The sequence below is a fragment of the Eptesicus fuscus genome, chromosome 21 (genome assembly GCF_027574615.1).
Source record: "Eptesicus fuscus isolate TK198812 chromosome 21, DD_ASM_mEF_20220401, whole genome shotgun sequence".
Lineage (NCBI taxonomy): Eukaryota > Metazoa > Chordata > Mammalia > Chiroptera > Vespertilionidae > Eptesicus > Eptesicus fuscus.
In genome coordinates, this window is record NC_072493.1 from 23276619 (window position 1) to 23297805 (window position 21187).

At 57.5% G+C, this 21187-nt stretch overlaps 1 protein-coding gene across 1 annotated transcript in view; it reads left to right on the forward strand.

Annotated features, from left to right (window-relative positions):
* The window catches only part of CBFA2T3 (CBFA2/RUNX1 partner transcriptional co-repressor 3), a 54497-nt gene extending 39728 nt beyond the window's left edge, over window positions 1-14769 (forward strand). Inside the window, exons 4-12 of the mRNA XM_028142990.2 lie at window positions 362-603; window positions 750-839; window positions 5362-5543; window positions 6194-6414; window positions 10071-10156; window positions 10678-10876; window positions 11433-11501; window positions 13014-13204; window positions 14425-14769. Coding sequence (XP_027998791.2) covers window positions 362-603; window positions 750-839; window positions 5362-5543; window positions 6194-6414; window positions 10071-10156; window positions 10678-10876; window positions 11433-11501; window positions 13014-13204; window positions 14425-14715 — 1571 coding nt within the window. The 3' untranslated portion in view covers window positions 14716-14769. The remainder of the gene's footprint in view (window positions 1-361; window positions 604-749; window positions 840-5361; window positions 5544-6193; window positions 6415-10070; window positions 10157-10677; window positions 10877-11432; window positions 11502-13013; window positions 13205-14424) is intronic.
* The last annotated feature ends 6418 nt before the right edge of the window (window positions 14770-21187 follow it).

Genomic DNA, 21187 nt, shown 5'->3' on the forward strand with positions numbered 1-21187 from the left:
TTGGGAATGGGCACCTCGCAGGGCTGTCATGGTGGAGGAGGATGGAGGAGGGTGGCCTCCCCCGAGGAGAGGGGAAGTGGGCCAGCAGGTCCCTATAGTGGAAAAGCCCCTCTGTCTGTTCCCAATAGACACTGAGCAGCCCGGCTGGGAGGCAGGTGTACGCCTGGCGTCCCCCCTGGGGTGTGGAGGGTCTGACCAAGCAGCCCCCACTCACTGAGACCTGGGGCGAGGCTCCACCTTTCCAGGCCCGAGATTGCGCGTCTGTAAAGGGTGCTCCCATGGCATCCCTGCGACTCTAGGCAGGGACTCTGGCTCTCTGCTGTGCTCCTCACTCCCCTCTCCCCCCCTCCCCTCCCCACAGTAATGAACGGCAGCAGCCACTCGCCGACAGCCATCAACGGCACCCCGTCCACGCCCAATGGCTTCAGCAATGGCCCAGCCACCTCATCCACAGCCTCACTGTCCACACAACACCTGCCCCCAGCCTGCGGGGCGCGGCAGCTCAGCAAACTCAAGCGCTTCCTCACCACCCTGCAGCAGTTCGGCAGCGACATCTCCCCAGAGATCGGGGAACGCGTCCGCACGCTTGTGCTGGGGCTTGTGGTGAGTGGGGCAGCGTGGCCACAGAGGATGAGTCTGCTGAGCGGGGATGCGGGGACACTGGGGTGTGCCCGGCCCTCGGGCCTCCTGCCCTCTTCGGGCTGGGTGGGCGGGGCTTGGGCTGATGCGTGGTGGTTTTCTCCCCTCAGAACTCTACACTGACCATCGAGGAGTTTCATTCCAAGCTTCAGGAGGCCACCAACTTCCCACTGCGCCCATTTGTCATCCCTTTCCTGAAGGTAACAGCAAACCCTGCTCCCTCGTGCCGAGGCCTCCCCCAGGAGCCCCAAGTTCATTCTCTGCCAGCTCTGACCAGGCATCCTGCTCAGCCATCCAGTACTCAGGGAACAGCTCTGACTAGTTGCCAGACCGGATTAGTCAGCCACCAAACCCAGTGCTGTAAGAGAGCTCTCCGATCAGTCCTGTTATTATTTACTGAAGGCCTGATGCATGAAATTCGTGCATGGGTACGGTCCCTAGGCCTGACCAGCGATCAGGGCCAATCAGGTTCCCCACCTCCTCCTTCCCTCTCTCCCTCGGCGCCCCACCACAGCTCCCGGTCGCCCCGCATGTTCCATGCCACCCCCTGGTGGTCAGCGCACGTCATAGCAAGCAAACAAACTCCCGGTCTCCTGGTCGATCTCCCCAGGGGACAATTTGCATATTAGCCTTTTCTTATCTAGGATTGGCTAGAGGCACTTGTCTACTGTACAGCTCTTTTCTGAGCACCTATTATGTGCCAGGTACAGTGCAAGGCTTAGGGAGATAGCAGTGAGCAAAGCAGACACAGCCCCTTCTGGAGCCAATGGCCTGGTGGGATGGGAGACAGCCAACCAGCGATAGCTATAAATTCTGTGATGTGTGACACAGGAAGGGGCAAATGATGAGGGCTGTGGAAGGGAGGGGGCGACCCCGGGGGAGAGCAGGGTACAGAGCCTTCCAAGCATGTGCAAAGGCTCTGAAGAAGGGTGTGCCTGCTATGTTTGAGGGATGGTGAGGGGGAAGGGACAGAGGACAGATGGAGGGACAGGTGGGTGGACAGACAGATGGCGGGTGGTATGTTGGTGGAAAGGTGGATAAATGAATGCTGTCAGATGTAAAAAAAAAAAAAAAAAAAAGGTCGTGTGGTCAAACATGGAAGATAAACAACGGACCAGGCCTCTCAGCGGGAATAGCTGGTGTCTGGTGGCAGCACCAGGGGCTCATGAGCAATGCAGGTTCCTGGGCTCGACCCAGACCCACTGAATCAGCACCTACATTTCAACAAGGACAGGCACAGGCCTAGACCGTGTTACCACACAGTCTTCACTGCAGTACTTCTCAGGGTCTTCACGCCCCTAAACGAGGGTCACCTACCTCCCAGAAGGGGAGGAGGAAACAATTCCCAAGTGTCTTTGACCCCATGACCCTTTGCTGCTGGGCACCTCCTGAGGTCAGGGTTCCCTGGGGCTGTCATTTCCCAGGCCTCTGAGATGCTTCCAGCGTGGGCCCTCCTCACCGCATGACCGGGCCCTGGTGGGTCTTGAGGACAGAGCACACTAGACACTCCCAGGGTTGAGCCCGGCCCCTGCAGCTGAGCCCCCGTCGGCCTGGGCCAGGCTGGTTCCCCGCTCCGTGCCTCATTGTCTGCAACTGGAGAATGGGAATCACTTTCAGGCTGTTGGGAAGACTGCATGAAGCAAGGCACGTGAAGAATTGGCTTTTGTCATCTGGGGATTTAAAAACGTTTTGCAGACAAGGCATGCTTTGCAAAACACCTTCAGCACGGCCCCTGCTGGTCCCCAGGATCCCTGTGAGGAGGGGTGGCACAGGCATAGTTCCCAGTTAACAGGTGGGGAAACTGAGGCCCTGAGGTCGATGGAGCCAAGGCTGGAACCTGGATCCATCAGACTCCAAACACCCCCTGCTTTGACAGGGCATGTCCCAGACCCACACCTTGTTCCCTGCAGTCCCTTGCCAAGGGGACCCCACTTTGTGCCCCCACATCTACTCCCTCCCTCCCTCCCTCCTTCCTGCCCTTCCACCCACACCCCACTGAGCTCACACTCCTAAGCTGGCGACAAAGAGGCTGCTGGCATGGAGCAGGGTTTGGGCCCATCTGGCAGTCATTTGCAATTCATTAGGAGCCCTTCCCTTCTCTCTCCTCCTTTCAACTTACTGCTGACTCCACCACTCCCCATCTTTGGGGACACAGTGCGCCTGCTTATTCTGTCGGATCAAATATTTACAGCAGATGTCCAGCCCGCCCGCGTCAGCTGCCCTTGTTTATCTGAGGAGCAGGGGTAGGGCCAACATCCGCGTCCCCTGCTCGCCCCAGCCAGGCCTTGCCCAGTGCCCACTGTGCCTTGCACCCCAGCATCCCCCCTGACACACCCCAATGAGGCGCTGGACAGGACATGCCCAGCCTAGCACTGCCTGCTGAGGTATCTCTCTGCCTCCGTTTCCCCTCTGTCCACAGCAGTTCTCCTATGCTATTAGGGCTTTTGTGCCTAGATTGCTCTTTCTATAGGGTGAGCGACCTGCCTGCAGCGCCTGGGGCCTGGGATCCCACCCAGGGCCCTGGGTTGACAGGACTGCCAAGGACACAGTCCATTCCTCTCGCTGACATGCAGCTCCTGGGGGGCAGCCAGTTCTGTTTCCAGGGGTTGTTGACAAGGCCCTGGCCTGTCCCCAGGGTCCTGCCTGGGGAGCAGCCCCTATCCTCCTTGTTGTAGGAGCTCTGGCCCCTTTAGAACCCAGAGCATTGTGGGGGATCCCAGCAGGAGTGCCCCCTGCCCGACCCACTGTGTCACCTCCTCCGTGACCTTCGCGGGTACGATGGTGCACCAGGCCCACCGTGCGGGCAGCGGTGATGTAATCCGACAGCGGGGCCCTTAGAGCTGTCGTACTGCGGAGAGGCAGGAACTCTGGCTGCAGCTCAGGCTCAAACCCCAGCTCCACCCGTGGGCCTCGGAAAGACTCTGGCCTCAGTCCTCTCCCCGTCACTGGGATGTGACAGCCGCCTCACAGGGGTTGGAATGGAGGAGTTGATTCATAAGAAGCTCACAGGAGCCCTTCACGTCCAGGACGGAAGGAGCAGGTGCTGTTCGCAGCTCCAGTTGCAGATGAGGCAAAAGCCAAAGGAGTTAAGTGACTTTCCCAAGGTCACACGGCGACGCAGGGTGGGCTGGCCACAGGCATGCGGTTTGTGGAAGATGTCAGCTCAACTGACACCATTATTGTGGCGGTTTTTGCAAACACTGATTTCCCTCTGAAACAGGGTTCCCATCTGTGAAGAGGGTAGTTCCAGGCTTCTCTGCAGCGTCAGAACCTTCATTCAGACAGTAGAGTCGAGGTCCAGAGATCTTTGCCACCAGTTTAGTCTGTCCAGCACCAAAGTGGGAGGCCTCCCTGGCACCTGGGCCTTTGGGGACACAATGGGAACTGCTGCCTGGAGGGATCTGCCAGACATGGCTCTCCACAGTCTCTACCCATTTCTTCTGGGCTGGGGTCCCTGTTCCCCCACCCAAGGACCCTGGGCCCCCTGCACCCTCTGCTGAGCTCAACGCTGTGCATGGCTGAGTGCTAGGGCTTTCCAGAAGCTGGAAGAGGCTGCCCCGCCCAGCCAGCCTCCACCCGTGGTCCCGGCTCCCAGCTGGCCCCAGCCGGCCAAGAATCCAGATGTTTCTACCACCCCGACAGCAACCAGCCGGTGCCCGTGCAGTCCCGCCCTGCTGGGCCGGCCGGAGGGAGGCTGCGAGGGAGAGGAGGGGCCAGCGAGGGAGAGGAGGATGTTTGGCGTCTTCAGACCTCCCGGGACCTCCTTTCCCAGCTCATGCTCCTAACATGTTGGACAGATGGCGGGCTGGCTCGCGTTCAGCTATCCAAATAGAAAAACAGACCTGGCAGCCGGCGCTGCTTGACAAAACTACATCGGCTGCTTGATTGGGTCCGGGTGTGCTGGTGGGTTCTGGGGAGGCAGAGGCAGGAGAAGGCTGTGTGGCAGCTTTGAAACGCCATGAGAAAGTTGGGGAATTGTAATTATTTACAAATACTTAGAACTCTGGCTCTCCCAAGTGGCCTGCTGCTGGGCCTCCATCCAGCCTGCTACCCCCTCCCCCACAACCCCCACTCTCCACAGTGGCTCGGGGAAGTCTCTTTGGAAGGCACATGAGGAGCCCGCTTGCCACCCAGCAGGGCATTCTGGGAGCCCCAGAGCCAGGGCAAGGGCCCAGGCAGGAGGGCATAGTTGCTACAGGCAGGATCTGCATTTGAATCCTGCGAATCCCCACGTAACTCTCCACCCTCGTTGCCCTAGTGTCCTTACCCGTACGTGTGGAACCAGTCACGATGTCCATCCCTGAAGGTGGGAAGGACCATGGGTGGTACAGCCACGGGCAGTGACCAGTGTGGCTGCTCAGAGTGGTGCCGGCACACGAATGTGCGCAGCCTAAACACCAAGGTTCATTCAAGGCTGTGCAGGGGCTTCCCATCGGCACATATGGGGGTCCAGAGCAGACACGTGAGTCCTGCTCCCAGCTCCTCCTCTATCGGGAGCTGTGTGCAGGGCTGCCCTCTTCCTCGCTCAGAGCCCTAGTTTCCTTCTCCACACAGTGGGTGACCTGGTGCCTGCTTCCACGGGCGCAGGCCAGGAACCGTCATCATGGTCCTCTCCTCACCTTCTCCAGATGCCACGGTGCCTGGCATTAGAGCAAGGCTGTGCACCCTGGTGCCCTGACCCCATCGTCAGTGAGCCCAAGCCCACCCTGTGTCCTCCCACAGGCAAACCTGCCCTTGCTGCAGCGTGAACTCCTGCACTGCGCCCGCCTGGCCAAGCAGACCCCTGCCCAGTACCTGGCCCAGCACGAGCAGCTCCTGCTGGATGCCAACGCCTCTTCCCCCATTGACTCCTCGGAGCTCCTGCTGGAAGTCAATGAGAACGGCAAGAGGAGGACTCCTGACAGGTACTCGGGGGCTTTCTGCAGCCGGGAAGGGAGACAGTGAAGGGACCAGTTGGCTCTGGTACCACAGCTCCTCAGGCACCCTAGTTCCCGTGCTGAGAGAATTGGGGTCAGTGCTCTTACCCGCAGCAAGTGAGCAAGCTGGTCAAGTTCAGCCTTACCTGCCAGGCCACTGCACAGACTGACTCAGAGAGGCTGCCCTGTCAGGCTGTGGGGAGGTCTCCTGAGGACTCAGATGTCCCCCTGGGAGGACAAGGGAGAGGCAGGAGGGGAGTCTGGAGGGAATTCCGTGGTGATTCCCTTTGTGCTAGATGTAGAGCCCGTGTCCAGGAGCCTGAGGTCCCCGGGCACATAGGCTGGCCCTCACTGCTGGGTCACAGAGATGGGTGCCTGTCCTGCCCGGAGAGGGTGTCCCCCTCTCTTCGTTCTCTCAGCAGACGTTCAGACTTGTGACACTAGGCCCCAGAGCCGGCACCCCAGGGGCGGGAGTCAAGGCTGGGCCCCCAGCGGACTGGTTTCATCTCTCCCTGTCTCCCCCTTACTCTTTCTCCCTCTGCCCACACCTCTCTCTCCCTCTCACCCCTCTTGCTTGGACTTCTATCCACGGCTCCTCGTTCTGTGACCACTGACCTCCTGCCCACTCTCTTGGCCAGGACCAAAGAGAATGGGTCAGACCGCGACCCGCTGCACCCTGATCCCCTCAGCAAACGGCCGTGCACCCTGAGCCCTGCCCAGCGCTTCAGCCCCAGCAATGGGCTGCCCCACCCCACGCCGCCACACTACCGCCTTGAGGACATGGCCTTGGCCCACCACTCCCGCGACTCCTATCGCCACCCTGACCCCCGGGAGCTCCGGGAGCGCCATCGGCAACTCAGTGAGCAGTGTTCTGGGGGCAGGGGTTGGCGTGGGTGTGCATGTTAGTGGGAGCACATGTGCACCTGTGTGTGGGGAGAGCATTCAAGAGTGTGTGCACACGCTGTGTGCACGTGTCCGGACGCAGAGGAGATGGGGTAGAGAAAGGATGTGAGTGGGGAACTGGCCCCAGGGCACACAGGGGATCCCCACCCTGGCTGGGTTCCGGCAGCTCCTGAGGGAGAGCCATCTTTCCCGGACCTCCATCTGGGGGGTGGTTCAACATCCTCACCCTCAGGGCCCGAAAGGTCCCTTCCCTCCCAGGGGACATGATTGTGAATGTGCCTGTCTGGGGCCCCGACTGGATGGAGGCAAGCACAGACAGGTGTGGGGCCTGGGGGACCTAGAGCCACTCAGTGTGCCCTTGGCCCCTGTATAGGTGTGTCATCTCGTTATAGAGACAAGGAAAGGGAGGCCCTGGGCTCTGTAGCTGGGGCAGAGAGAGGGCAATAAATTAGCTTCCTGGACCCAATTTCCACATAGAGGGTGCTTCCCACACAACATCAAGCAGTCCTTGGACAACAGCATAAGTGTCCTACGATTGAACTCAATTCTGACGTTCTACCTGGAGATCGCCTAGGTCCCATGGCTAAGGGTTCGGTCCTACAAGACTGCCCACCCCCTTCAGAGGCCAGTCACAAGTCCAGGTTGTCACCTGTGCTTCTGGCCAACTGACTACAGATCAGAGGTTCCCACAACCCCCACCTTGCGTTCAATTAATTTACTAGCATGGCTCACAGACTCAGAGAAACATTTACTTCCTAGATTACCTGTTTATTATAGAAGGTTACAACTCAGAAACAGCCAGGTAGAGATGCACGGGGCACGGGATGGGGACAGGCGTTTCCATGCCCTCTCCCAATCTCCGTGTTCGTCAGCCCAGAAGCTCTCCAAACCTTCTTTGGAGGTTTTATGGAGGCTTCATTACCTAGGCACGATTGATTAAATCACTGGCCATGGGCAGCTGATTCAGCCTCCAGCCCCTCTCCCCACCCTGGAGGTCATGACTGAAAGTTCAGCCCTCTACTCCCAGGGTTGGTTCTCGGAGCAACCAGCCCTCATCTGGTTCTAAAGTCAGCTCGCTAACATGAAGAAAAGACACCTGTATCACTCTCTACGCTTGGGAAATTCCACGGGTTTGGGACCTGTGAGCCGGGAGCCCTGGGTGAAGACCATATACAAGAGCAATATTTTGGTCATCTGAACGACCAGTTGCTTATTTCCTGCAGTGCACAGGCCAGCCAGAAGAACCCGTTTTGGGGAAGTTCTGGCTTGTGGGGCCCCCAAGTTACAGGAGCTGCAGCCCCTGCTTCCCAGGCACTCCCGCAGGCATGGCTGGGCACCCTGAGGGAAAGCAGACACCCCCTAAGACTCAAGAGCTCTCACTGGGCCCACTGACCGACCACACACGCCCATCCTGCTCTTGAAGCGGGATGAAAACGCACACCAAACCACCAAATTCTTAAGAGCGTGGGCACTGGGAGGAGCAGGGGTTTCATGGTGAGAGCAAGGGCTCGGGACTGCCTTTCCTCTGAGCTCCGAGGACTCCCTGTGGTATACCATTGGGCAGGTCACATGACCTCTGTGCCTCCGTTTCCTCCTCTGTTGGCGGGCTCTAACAGGAGTCTCACCCTCAGGGTCGTGTAAGGAGCGAGCGAGTTAATCCAGTGCAGCGTGGGGGCTGTGTGGCCAGCTGTTATTGGTAATAGCGGGGAAAGGTCTAGGGTGGAGCCCTCACCTCTTGCTTGCATGGTATCCTTAACTCAGTTCTTAAAGTGGGCCATGACATGTGTGTGATATGTCAGCACACCCTACAACAGATGAGGAGACTGAGGTCCAGAGATCATAATTGACTTGCCCGAAGTCTTCCAGCCACATCTGCCTGACCACTGACCATCCTTGGGCGGGGGGGGGGGGGGGGGCAAAGACATGAACAGGACCAGCTCCTACCCAGAGTATTGGGGGACAGCCTAGAAACAGCAGCCTCCAAGATAGAGGCCCAGGACACAGAAAGGGGACCCCGAGGCAGGGTCAGCAGAGGCCTCCCTCCATACAAGGCCGTCTCCTCGCCCCCACCCCGCAGAAGCTTCCAGGGCCCCGGCCCAGGCAGCAGGTGACAGTGTCTGGCTCCCTGTGGCCGGGTCAGGCAGGTGCTATTCCCACCCGCGTCTGCGGATGCAAAAATAGACACCAGCTGTTGGGCAGATCTCAGCCACTATTTTGGTTGGGGCGTTGGCGAAGGCTCTGGCTCCGCAGGCAGCAGGGCAGGGCTGTGGACAGCGGATTGTGGCTGCCACCTCCCACCCCTTCGGCCATTCGGAGAGGCATTTTGAGCGTGTGGGTCCAGAAGACCCTTAGGAGCTGAAGAAAGCCTAAATAGAGAGACCTTAGCCCCAAAAGCATTCATGGGCACTGCATCACCCATCATAGGCTCCCAAAGCAGCGGGGGCACGAGCACTTGGTAGGTCAGAAACTGTGAGGGGAGCCACGGTGGGGACAGGTGCTGCGGCACTTGTGCGCATTTCACAGCTCACGATGGTTTTGTTTCTGATTGGGGGAACAATTGTCTCAGTCCCTGGAGCCATACCAGCCAGTGGCTGAAGGCACAGCTCTGCTCAGGCTGACCTTGGGTGACCTTGAGCAAACACGTCCCCTGAAGCAGCCTCAGTGCCCTCAGTTCTCTGTAAATCGGAAATGACAGCAGAGCCTCCTTCAAGGTCAATGCGGGGATAAAAGGTGTAGAGCACTTGGCGCCGAGCTGCTTGTACCCGGGCTCTCCCCACCAATGTGCCTCCTAAAAGTCTTCCCACACCCCCTGAGATAGGCGGGATAGGGAAACTGAGGCCTGGAGAGGAAACATGAGGGTCCCAGGTCCCGTGGGGAATGATCGTCAGGACTACTGGCTTCCTGACCCCCCTGTCTCCCAGGAGACCACGGTTGGACCGGTTCGCTTGAGACACAGCAGATCAGCTGGAGCACTTGCTGGGTCACAGCTCAGCCCGGGGGATAGAGAATAGACATGCCAGGCCTGCCCTGTGGACTGGCACAGCCTGTTTGGGTGAGGGGAGGACCGAGAATAAACAAGGAAGCACCTACAATCACCAAATAACCTGAGATACACGGAACTTGAGAAATTCTGAGGGCCCAGAGCTACTGAGGAGGAAGGACTCGTAACGTGGGCTTTGACGGATGCATAGGCGTCCAGCTGGCTGAGAGGAACTGGTAAAGCTTGGCTGAAGCCAGGCAGTTGACGCACGGAGCAGTGGTGAGACCCCAGAAGTGAAGTCTGAGTCTGGCTTGGTTGGCAGCAGAGGGCAGAAAGAGTGAGAACAGTGGGATTTAGAGGTAGGGAGGCAGGGGAAGGGTGGCCAAAGCCAGAGCAAGCATTGAGGACATGGGTCTTTTACTCTCAAGCCCTGAGTAGAGGCCAGGCCTGTTCCTGATCCTCTCAGGACAGTGGGCAGAGGGTCCGTGCCTCGGGTCCTCTTCTTCACCCTCCCCTTCTTACCCGGGTGGGCACAGCCTATAGAGGGCCTAGCACAGGGCGGAGCTTGGGGGAGTGTGGGGTAGGGCCTGGGAGCACGGGGTGGGGCCTGAGTGTCCACTCTCCTCCTGCAGTGGTCCATGGGTCACGGCCAGAGGAAGTGATCGACCACAGGCTCACTGAGCGCGAGTGGGCTGAGGAGTGGAAGCACCTCAACAACGTGAGTGTCCAGGCCAGGGCACAGGTGCCACAGCTCTGCCCAACCTGTGGGGCTGTGGGGACAGGGCTCAGGTGGGCTCCCCTCTGCTCCGTGCCCGCCTGGGGGGCATGGGGCAAGGCCTTGGGGAGAGTGGGCCCTGAGAGTATGGGGGAAAGGGAAGCACCCATCTCAGCCCACTCTCCACTTCCCGGTCAGCCCCTCGGAACCTTCCCTTCCCGGCCCCTGCAGAGTCTCCCGGAAGGTCACTTGGTGTAGGGGTGGGACCTCTTCAACACCACTTCCAGGTTCAGCCTTGGCCCTGCTTCCTTTCCGGGGAAAAGCTAGGCAGAAGGTGTGGTCCCAGAGTGGTGCTGGCCACATCTGCTCTGTGGAGCAGACTGCACCTTAAGGTTTGCAAGGAGGGCCCCATACAAAGCCTTAAGCCCCCCCATGGCCAAGGCTCATGGACAGTGGCCTGGCCAAGGCCCAGGAGTGTGGGGAAAGGGCCCTGCATGCTTAGGCCGCCCGACCACCGCCCACAGCTCCTGAACTGCATCATGGACATGGCCGAGAAGACGCGGCGGTCACTCACCGTGCTGCGCCGGTGCCAGGAGGCTGACCGCGAGGAGCTCAACCACTGGGTCCGGCGCTACAGCGATGCTGAGGACACCAAGAAGGGCCCCTCGACCACCACCGCCCGGCCCCTCAGCAGCTCGACAGGCGCAGAGGGGTCTCAGCTAGGTGCGTGCTGGGGGTGGGAGGGGACAGAGGGAACGATGGAGAGAGCAGCACAGGTGGTGCAGGGGCTGCAGGGTGCACGAAGGGGGTGCCCGGGACCATGGGCAGCAGGGCCCGCATACAGACTCTACAGTATAATACCACCCAAAACAGTTTCATTTGAAAAAGAGGTACAAGGACACTGCCTGACCCACTAGGAAGCAGACTCAAGTCCCAGTGGCCTCAACACACTGAGCAGTGGCCTCAACACACTGAGCAGTGGCCTCAACACACTGAGCAGGCAGAGGTGGCGAGTGTGGGGGAGATAACAATGCAGAGCCCTGGACCCACTAGGAAGCCCAGACTCAGAGTTCTGTGGGTCTCCACTCAACCCCTCGGTGATGACCATGAGAGGCTCAGGATGGGCCCAGCTCCCAGTCAGGTCCTGAGCTTCCCCCTACATGACGCTGCCCTGCCCCCAGCCCAGCAACGGATGATACCTCGGGACCCCTGCCAAGAACACACTCACACATGGCCCTGTGGCCCCGTCCTGTGTGTGACCCCGGCCCCTGTGTTTCAGATGTGCACCGGGAGTTCATGCCTAGGACCCTCTCCAGCTACATGCCCGAGGAGATCTGGAGGAAGGCTGGTAAGTGTGTGGGGGGGGCAGGAAGGAGGAAGCTGGGGGCCTGCAGGCCTAGATTAGACCCTCTTGCCCTCTCTGCAAGGAGCTTCTGTCTGGTAGGGGCTCACCTGGCCCCAAGCACAGGGCAAAGTTCACAGGGTTTCACAGATGGGGCTAATGGAGGGGTCATAGTGCATTTAGTATCCAGGATAGGACGATTGCCACCCTCTCCTGCCAGAGAACACCTTGCTCAGTAAAACAAGCAGGGCCTCAGGCCCAACATGCACACGAGTGTGCACAGACACACACACACATACGAGACAGGCACTTAGAGCTGGAATCCGGGCGTAGTGTTGAGCATGGCAACAGGGGAATGCTGTGGGGGACATTCATTGCATCATGGGAACAGACTTTGGGGAGGGGCTGGGCAGGAGCTGAAGCCTGTGGGCAGAGAGAGAGAGAGAGAGAGAGAGAGAGAGAGAGAGAGAGAGAGAGAGAGAGAGAGGCGGGCTCAAGGGTGGTGGCAGTGCAGAGAAGAGGCAGGATTCCGATATTTGGATCCGTGGAGTAGATTCAGTGTGGAGTATGATTTAGAGGGAGGCAATCTCAGAATGTTGAAAGCAGAGTGGAGGGTTAGAGGCTAAGGGGCCAGGCAGGCAGCAGCTGCCCAGGTCGAGGCAGGGGGGGCAGCCTGGACGGGAAGAGGCGGGTCCTCATTTCCCTTGGCTGTCCCTGTCACTTCCCTCTGGCCCACAGCAGGCCCTCATGGGGCCCTTGGTGACAACCATGTGGAGCTCAGGTGGTGACATGGGAGCAGGTAGCTGCAGTTGGCGTTGCCAGCAGCTCAGCACACAGTGTGCAAACACTTGGAACAGAAGGCTCAAGGGCCACCTCTGCCCCTTATACCCCACCCCAGCCTCCTTCACACCATGCTGCAAGAACAGCACTGCCAGGTAAACTGAGGCAGGCCTGAAAGGCCATGGGGGTGGCTTCGTGGGGGCAGAGGGGTCCGTATTGTTCCCAGTGTCGGAGGGCAGGGTGCCATCTGAGCAGACGCTCTGGCCACAGCAAGAACAATGCACTGAATCCTCAGACATGAACAGGCAGAGGTGGTAAATGTGGGGGAGATAACAGGGTTTGGGGGGGAAATAACAATGCAGAGCCCTAGACCAGGCATTCCCTGGATTGCATCCAGACAGGCCACAGGGAAAGGCAGACTGTCTGTGGGACAGAACAATACAGCTGTGGTTCTCAAAGTGGGTGCCGAGGCCAGCAGCAGCAGCACTTGGAACTTGTTAGGAATGCAGATTCTAGGGCCCTCCCCAGGCCCCCTGCATCAAATCTGTCACTGCGTGCTGGAGTTTGAGAACACTGCAGGAGATGAGCTTGGAGATTTGCCCCATGATGATGCTTGCACACCCATGCAGGGCTGCATGTGGTCCTTATGCACAAGCCCGGCCCCCAGGGTTATGAGCGGGAGGCCCGGGAGACCTGGGTAGGCCGGCCCATGTGACCATGGCCACATGTCCTTTGCAGAGGAGGCGGTGAATGAGGTGAAGCGGCAGGCAATGTCTGAGTTGCAGAAAGCTGTGTCAGATGCCGAGCGGAAGGCCCACGAGCTCATCAGCACAGAGCGCGCCAAGATGGAGCGGGCCCTGGCCGAGGCCAGGCGGCAGGCCTCAGAGGATGCCCTCACTGTCGTCAACCAGCAGGAGGACTCTAGTGAGGTAGGTGCCCACCCCACACCCCACCCCAAGTCCAGGTCCAGGGCTGTTGTGCCGTCTTGGCTTCCCCATGAGCTCTCAGGTCCTCTGGACCCCACCCAGCCTGGTGAGATGGGTCTTGTGGGTGTCCCCATTGTACAGATGGAAACTGAGGGCTCTGGGGGAGGTAGCTTGCCCAGGGAAGTGGCAGGGCCTTTATTTGCAGCCAGGCTTGCAGACCCCGGAGCTCATGCTCTCTCTAACCTGTGAAGCAGGAGGCAGGAGGAGGATGTAAAGACCCCAGGTGGCATCTAAAGCACCGCCTCAGCTCCTGGCACATGTGCACACGTGGGAGGGGTGTGAGGTCATTATCATGCTGGTATTTGACGTGACGCCCACAGCATTTCAGGCTGTGGGCCTGTATAGGAAGGAGGGTGGGGTGTCAGTCAGGGCTCCCTGGCAGTGATGTCTGAGCAGTCCTGGAGGAAGCGAGCCAGCATGCAGGAATCAGGGAAAAGTGTCAGCCCAGGAGGGAGCAGCAGGGACAAAGGCCAGATGGGGACCAGGCACATCTGGCGGAGTGAGGGCTGCAGGAGACGGATGTGGCCGAGCCAGAATGAGCCAGGGACAGCAGGAGCTGTTGGGGTCCAAGAGGCTTTGGAGGTTAAATGGGCACCTGGGCCTGTCCCCATGGCAGGTCTGCTTCTCTGTCCCATAGCCTGGGGCCTTCCCCAGTGTCCTTGCCCACCTTTTACTCACATGGCCGGCGGGGTTATGTTTGCTCCACAGAAGCCCAACACTAGGGGAAGGATGTGACCGAGGCAGGCCCGCCACGCACCCCACGCTGGGGCGTGGTCGTCTTTGTTCTTCCAGGGCCCCTACATTCTGTGTTGGAGCCCTGGTGGGGCAGGAGGGCTTCCTGGGAGAGGGGAGGGGCAGTGGCTGCCTGCCCTCGTGAGGACCCTGTGGTTCTCCAAGCCCAGCAGGAACCTCTCTGGGTGTGCTGGAGTTGTGTAATGCAGTAGTGCGAGCCCATTCCCCCAACACGCCCCACCCAAGGAGCCATGTTCGCCCACGGTCACCACAAGCTGAGGCACTCTGGGGTCCCCCTTAACACCCTGGCTGGGTCCAAGCCCATTTGTTTAGAGGGTATCTTTCCCCATTCCGCAGCTGGGCTGGGGACTTTGGGGATTTGGAGTGGCCCCGCCCTGGCCCACCCTGACCATCTCCTCCACCCAATCCAGAGCTGCTGGAACTGTGGGCGCAAGGCCAGCGAGACGTGCAGCGGCTGCAACGCAGCGCGCTACTGCGGCTCCTTCTGTCAGCACAAGGACTGGGAGAAGCACCACCACGTGTGCGGCCAGAGCCTGCAGGGCCCCTCAGCCGTGGTGGCCGACCCGGTGCCAGGACAGCCCGACGCCACCGCCAGCCTGGGCCCCTGCCTGCCCACGGGTGCTGCCAGCCCCAGTGAAGCTGGCTCCACGGGGCCCTCTCGCCCTGGCTCCCCTGGCCCACTGGACGCCGCACCCCGCTGACCCCTCCTAGACCCGCTGCTCGGCCCACAGACATGCGCCCACCAACCCCGCCGAGCCCCGGCTGCCGGACACTTCGCCCGGCCCTGGGAGCCCGACCACTGGAGTCACTGCTGCTACTGCTTCTCTCCAAAAGAAAACACAGAACCAACAAAAAAAAAACCGCATTCAACGCAACCTCCTCAGCTACCTGATGATCTCACGCGACAACCTCGTCAAGCATCCTCAGAACCTCCCCCCCGCGGGCTTTAGACCACGGAGCGGACCCCGGCTGGAGCTCCACCAGCTCGTCCACGGCCCTTCTCTCTCCCTCTCCCCCCCACTCCCTCTCTCTACCTCTCCTTCTCCCTCTCCCCCTCCCTTTTTTTTTTTTTTTTTTTTTCTGTCTTTATGACTTTCACACACTTACTTTTTAATGAAAAAAAAAACACGAATTGTTTGGTGGCTTATATTTTCAGTGAAGAATTTTGGGGGATTTTTATGGCAAAAGAGCCACTTAGAAATGGACAAAGAAAACTGTGGGGTTTTCCCCTTCCTAATTAAAAAGGGGAAAAGAAAACTGTTATTTTCTAGCCGGAGATCTGAGCCTCTGCGTCACCGAGACTACCCCAAGGGTATGTGGCTGATTCGGTGAAGATAGTAAGAAAGACTTCCGTTTCTGACCCAAGAAGCATTTTTGGTTTCAGACTTTTTTTTTTTTTTCCTTTAATGTCAAACTCTTTGGCTTTAAGTAGAAATCCAAAAAGTTTTTTTAAAAAGTAAAGGAAGCATACCTATAAACTACCTTGCCAGCTAGCCAGCCAAGGATGCCGCACACACCTCTGCTCCAAAGGAAATCCAAAAAGCAAACACGAGAAGTCAAAATCCAAAATTTGTCACTGCCAAAGTATTCTTTTCACTGTTTTACTCCACTCTTGGGTTTGTACAGATGTTGGTTTTTCCTTTTTATTCTATTTTTAGAGTTTGGGATATTGGGGTTTGGAGGGTTTTGCCCAACAAGAAGCGACTTTTGTTCCTTTTTGACTAGACGGCAATGCCTTCGCTGGGCACAGGGCAGTGGGTCTCGAGCCCTCAGCACCCCACCCGCCGTGCGTGTGTCTGCGTGTGCACACGGGGCATGCCTGGCCATGCACTACACGTGTGCAGGGGAAGATGCCTCCATCTGTCCTCACGCCCTCTGTGAATTTTCATCACATTTCATTTCTCCCACTTGTGAAAAAAAGTGCTAACGTGTCCTTCCCAGAGAGAGCATAATTCTGAAACAAAACTGTGACAATCTTTCGGGTTGATTCTTGAGTGCTTTTCAAAGCACGAGGAGACAGCAACTGCGCCAATAACGACTGCTTCTCCGTTTTCCTCCTCTACCTCTTCTCCCCTCCTCAGTGCTGCCCCACCCAACTCGTCTTTGCCCCATCGCCACCCTCCACCAGTGTCCCCTGAACCTATTCTTCTTTCTTCACATTTTTACAGGAAAAAAAAAAAAGAGAGAGAAAAAGAAAAAAAAAAAAAACTCCAAACAAGAACAGTCTGCCCTCTCCACGCCTTCTGGAGACTTAGTCAGCTGTGTATAACCTCACGTTTCTGTCCAGCTGATCATCAGTGGGGATGTCCCCTCACTCTAGCTCTGTCCTCCCTTCCCCACTCAACTCCCCCAAGCGATCTCAAGGAGGAAATAAAGGTGTAAGGAATTCTCACCTGTGCTCAATGGAGAACAAACAGCAGCATGGTCCATGATCTGGCATTTTCTTGCATCGCTGTGAGAAGTTCCCAGGACGAGTGCAATACGGAGAGTGACCAGCTACTGAAACCGGGGTTCCTGGGGGGCCCCACCAAGAGGCAAGAAGTCAATAGTGTACGTTAATGTGAATGTATATAGTCCTTGCAGAGGTCCAAATAATGATATTCATGATGATAATAAAGAAGAGATGTTTGCCAAATAAAAAAAAAATTAAGAGAAACTGCAGAAGTATGTCAAGTGTAGGAAATCGATTTTCAAAGAAATCTGAACTGTGGTTCTACGGGGAGCAGTGGGTTTGTTTGATTATCGTTACCTTTTTTTCAGAGTTGTAAGAATTCATTCTTTGAGTATTGAAAAGATGGATTTCATCTGGTTGCCACAGACCAGGTGCCACCCCAGAACAACACCTGACAGTGAAAACCTAATTCTGAAATAGACCTAATTCCAAGATAGATCTATTTTATCCTCCAGAAAGTTCCCCCATTCCAGCCACCATCTCGGACGCCTGGTGAATGGGTCCGTCACACTCTCAGTGGTTTGCTTTTGTGGATTTCAGAAAAGCAAGGACCAGTTTGGGATTTGGGCTCTCAAGACAGCAAAGGCTGCTGTCGTGTTTCCAGCCTGCCGTCTTTCTCTCTTCTAAAGCGTTGCGCCTATTAAAACGGCAGCTTCGGATGTGCAGTGAAATGGGCTTGCTTCCCCTTGGAGGTGGGCGCTTTGGACTCTGTTCCCATAAGGTTTGCTGCTAAACGGGGTGTCTGGAGAGTGTCTGCCCTGGGCACACTGGGGGGTCTCGTGGAAGAGGGCTAAGGCCCCTAATCACTCACATCCCTGCCTTCTGGACTTGGGGATGAGGCTGATGGTCTGATGGAGAAGCCCCTCACCTGGAGACCTGCAGGTTTGCCTTGAAGGCCTCTGTTTCCCTTCCCCTTGCATGGCCCCCCCTTTGGGGACAAGCAAGTTTGCCAGGGACACTAGCATGTCGGTCAGCTGGCAACGTCCAGGTCAGACCAAACCTCCGGGTCTGAACCACGGGCAGGGGGCCTGAGGTGGGACAGCCCCTCCCACCCCAGCAATCGGGAGGAGGGTGCCCTCAAGCCATCTACAAAAGGTTTCCTGGTTCTCACATCCAGATCCCATACTCCAAGAAGCCACCCCTGGCGGGGCTGCAGAAACCTAGCATGAGCGACTGGCCATAGGCCCAAGGGCAGAGCCCCTGCGGGCCTAGAGCATCCTCAGGATCAGGGGATGGCAGCAAGGCGGGGTGGGGATTACAGTGAGGAAGCCAGGCCCAGAGTGGGCGGGAGGGTGCTGAGCTGGTGAAGGCTGTGTCAGCTGAGTAGACAGCTCCTCCCACTCCTCCTGCCCAGGGAGTGGTGAGGAAGGGGCTGGCACCCCCTTCCATGCTCAGAGAGCTGGTGTTTCTGTCTGTCGCTGTGCTTAGGCCCCGTGTGGCCAAAGACCTCACAACCAAATATGGAATCAATAGCTTGGGGTGGGGGGTCAAGAGCTTTTGCATTAGGACTTGGACTAGTGGCGCTAAACATGAGTGTCCGTGCAGCACCTGTATCTGCAGCTGGAGCACTGCCTTTCTTGGGCAACGAGGGGATCTGGCCTCCTGCTGTCTGCTCAGGGGCTGTTCTGCCCTGGTACCTCCTGAGCTTTGACCAGGGGTGTGGCTGCCAGGGTCTCCTCTCCGCAGGCCACCACCACTCAGGTGACCCAAAAGCTCGGTGAGGTGCAGCTCTCAAAGCGCCTCCTTCCCTCCAAACCAAAATGGCAGCTTTACCTCCTGAGGCCAAAACTATGACAGGAAGGCGGCAGCCAGAGCCCACAGCCCGCAGGCAAGGGACAGCAGGATGTGTGCTGACACCGGGCCCCTCTCCTTCACCCCCATGTGGAAAGTACTCTGGTGTGTGACCCTCAACATTTCCCATCCCCTCCTCTCGTCTCCTTATTTTCCATCCTGTCCTGGACCCAGGCTGGTCTTTCTCTTAGGATGTGTCACCATCCCAGGTGGTGTCGGGGGGGTATTCTGTTGGCAAAGACCAGCACCTCCCATTACATGCATGGACAGGCTGGCATACCCCAGAGCTCATCTGAATAGAGTGGGCCCCATCCCCAGGCTCACCAGGACACAGGGAAGCCAGGACCAGGGCAAAGAGAAAAACTGGAGAAAGCCTCCAGGGTCCAGGAGGTTTAGAGCTGTAGGACAAAAGACACCAGCCTCCCAGTAGGGGGCTCTCCTGTGGGCTTGGCAAATGGGGTCACTCATCAAGGCCCCAAGAGGTTCAATGGAAGAGGGAGATGGACAGGAAAGGGGCGGGGAGGTGTTGGTTTTGGTTTTATCCCAGCAACATGGTGGAGAGGGACTCAGGCCCTAACTTTCTCCTGTTTGCCAGTTTTTCCAAATATACCCTCACAATGACACCAAAGCCTTGTCTCTGTTGTCCACCCATCTTGCCTATCACAGCCCACTCTAGCTAGCATGTCCAGCCATCATTCTGCCCATCCCCTCAGCCTATCTACAGTTATTTATTGACTCTCTCTTTTCATCAATTCATCCTTTTGTCCAGTTCAGTCATGTGTCTGGCTATCCATTCATCCATCCACCCACTGACTCACCCATCTATTCATATGACCACCCATCTATTCGTATGACCACCCATCTATCCATTCATCCATCCATCTACTCATCCATCCATCCATCCATCCATCCATCCATCCATTACTATATCCCAACCATCACTTGACCCCATCCTCCCCCATTCATCCTTTAACCCATCCACTTGTCTCTCCACCATTCATCCCTATGCATGTTTCTATCCATCCCTCCTCCAATCCAACCATATCTCAATCCATCCACCTCTGCAGCCACTGAACCATTAGTAGCACCACCAACCCCCTTCATGTTCCAAAGCTCGAGGGTGCTTTGGATGCTCCCATGGCCTAAGCTTTCTCACATCTGTGGGGAGGTCCAGACCTGCTCCAGAGATAGATAAGGTTCTGTGACAGGCATATGGGAAGACTGGACCAAAGTCCTAGCAATAGCTCTGGCCAGTCTGGGCCCACCTGGAAAGTGTGGTGGCCATGGGCCAGGAGTGTGAGTTGGGAAGTGGCCCATATACCTGCTCAGGGACCCTGTGACCAGGGCCACCAGTCAGGGTGAGCACATTTCCCTGGCAAAACCCTGATGTTGTAGCATGGGCTACAATGTCTCCAGGGGCCACTGTCCCAAGGAAAGGAGGGGAAGAAAGAACCCAATGCTGACCTCCCTCCAGACACCAGCTCCTGGAGCCCTTCTTCTCCTGGGGTGCTCATGGTCACATTGCCCCACTCCCATTCCCATCTTCCATCCTGGGGCCCTGGACAGCTGTAAGTTAGCTCTTCGGAGCTCTGAATGATGCAGGAACAGGCCCTGCCCAGGCTGAATTTGGCTGATGATGGTAGGTGTGCCTGGGAACCTAGAGGCCCAGTAGGGGCCCCCTGCTCAGCTCTCCCTAGCCCCATCAGCCCATTTCCACAGGCCCCCATGCCACATGGGGCAGTTTCCCAAAATGGGGCTGGGATCAAGGTCCTGGGTTATGGCTCTGCTGGCAGGAGAGGAGGGAGAACAGGAAAGCAGAGGGGGTGCAGGAGCTGGACTCTGAGGACCTGTCTGCTCTCTGGACACCTCGTGGATAAGGCCTGGGGAAGCTGGATGCCTGTGACAGCAACCTGTACTGGTCCCCCAAAGTTCCAGAAAACACTATCTTGCATGCTTCTGTTCCTTTTGTTTCAATTCGGCTGGCCCCTGGAGTGCCACCCCACAAACCCCTCGTAGCAGTAATGCAAGGTTAGGACTCAAACTGGGGCCTGGTATTTAAATATTAGAATGAAGGCATTGGGTGCCCTTGCTCCCAACCTGGACAGGGGGCCCAGCCAGGCCAGCTGTCGGCTCACCCACTGCATCCTTCGCAGGCCGAGGGGTTTGGGCGTGGAAATGGGACTAGGGCACAGCCTCACACAACCTCGTGGGGAACACATTGATTTTCCACTTCCTCTTTCTTGTCTTTTTATTTTTTAAATTCCCCAAAAGGAGTTGGACAGTGAGTGTTGGGTCGTTTTCCTGTAACGGGTTTTCCTCGCGCTGTGTAGGATCCGTGGCATGCCGTCCCTGTCGCGTGTCCTCTGATGTACTCTGTTTGACCTGGACACTGTAAGACGTTATAATTCAGGTCACGTCAGTTACCTCTGTGTCGTGTAATAAAGCCAACATTTGCCATCACGGCTCTGCCTCTCCTTGAGTTCACGGCGGCTTGGGCTGTCCTGTTTCATACATTATTCACCAAATGTGTTGGGGGCTTTCTAAGTTCCAAGCAAGAGAGACAAGGTCCTGCCCCAAGCAAGTGAACAACCGTGTGACGTACGTTGTATGGGACGCGGGCAGACCCCTGTTCAGTCCACCCCCAGCCTCCTGTATGGTGAACTTTCAAAGGTTGCGTCCTCAAGGTGATCTGGATGACCTTGGACCGCAAATGACACCCATGGCTTCATGGGCCCCAAGCCCCACTGCCTGTGGCAGTGCCAGGCACCTCCCATAAGACTCTGAGCATGGACACTAAGGGAAGGGACACCTTGATCCTAAGGAGCCAGGGTGTCAGCCATGGTGCCCCAGGAACTGGGGCAGGTCCCATCCAGAGTTGGGCGCCCAGTACTCAGCACTCCTGGTTCACAGGCAGCCCCTGGGGGAGGGAT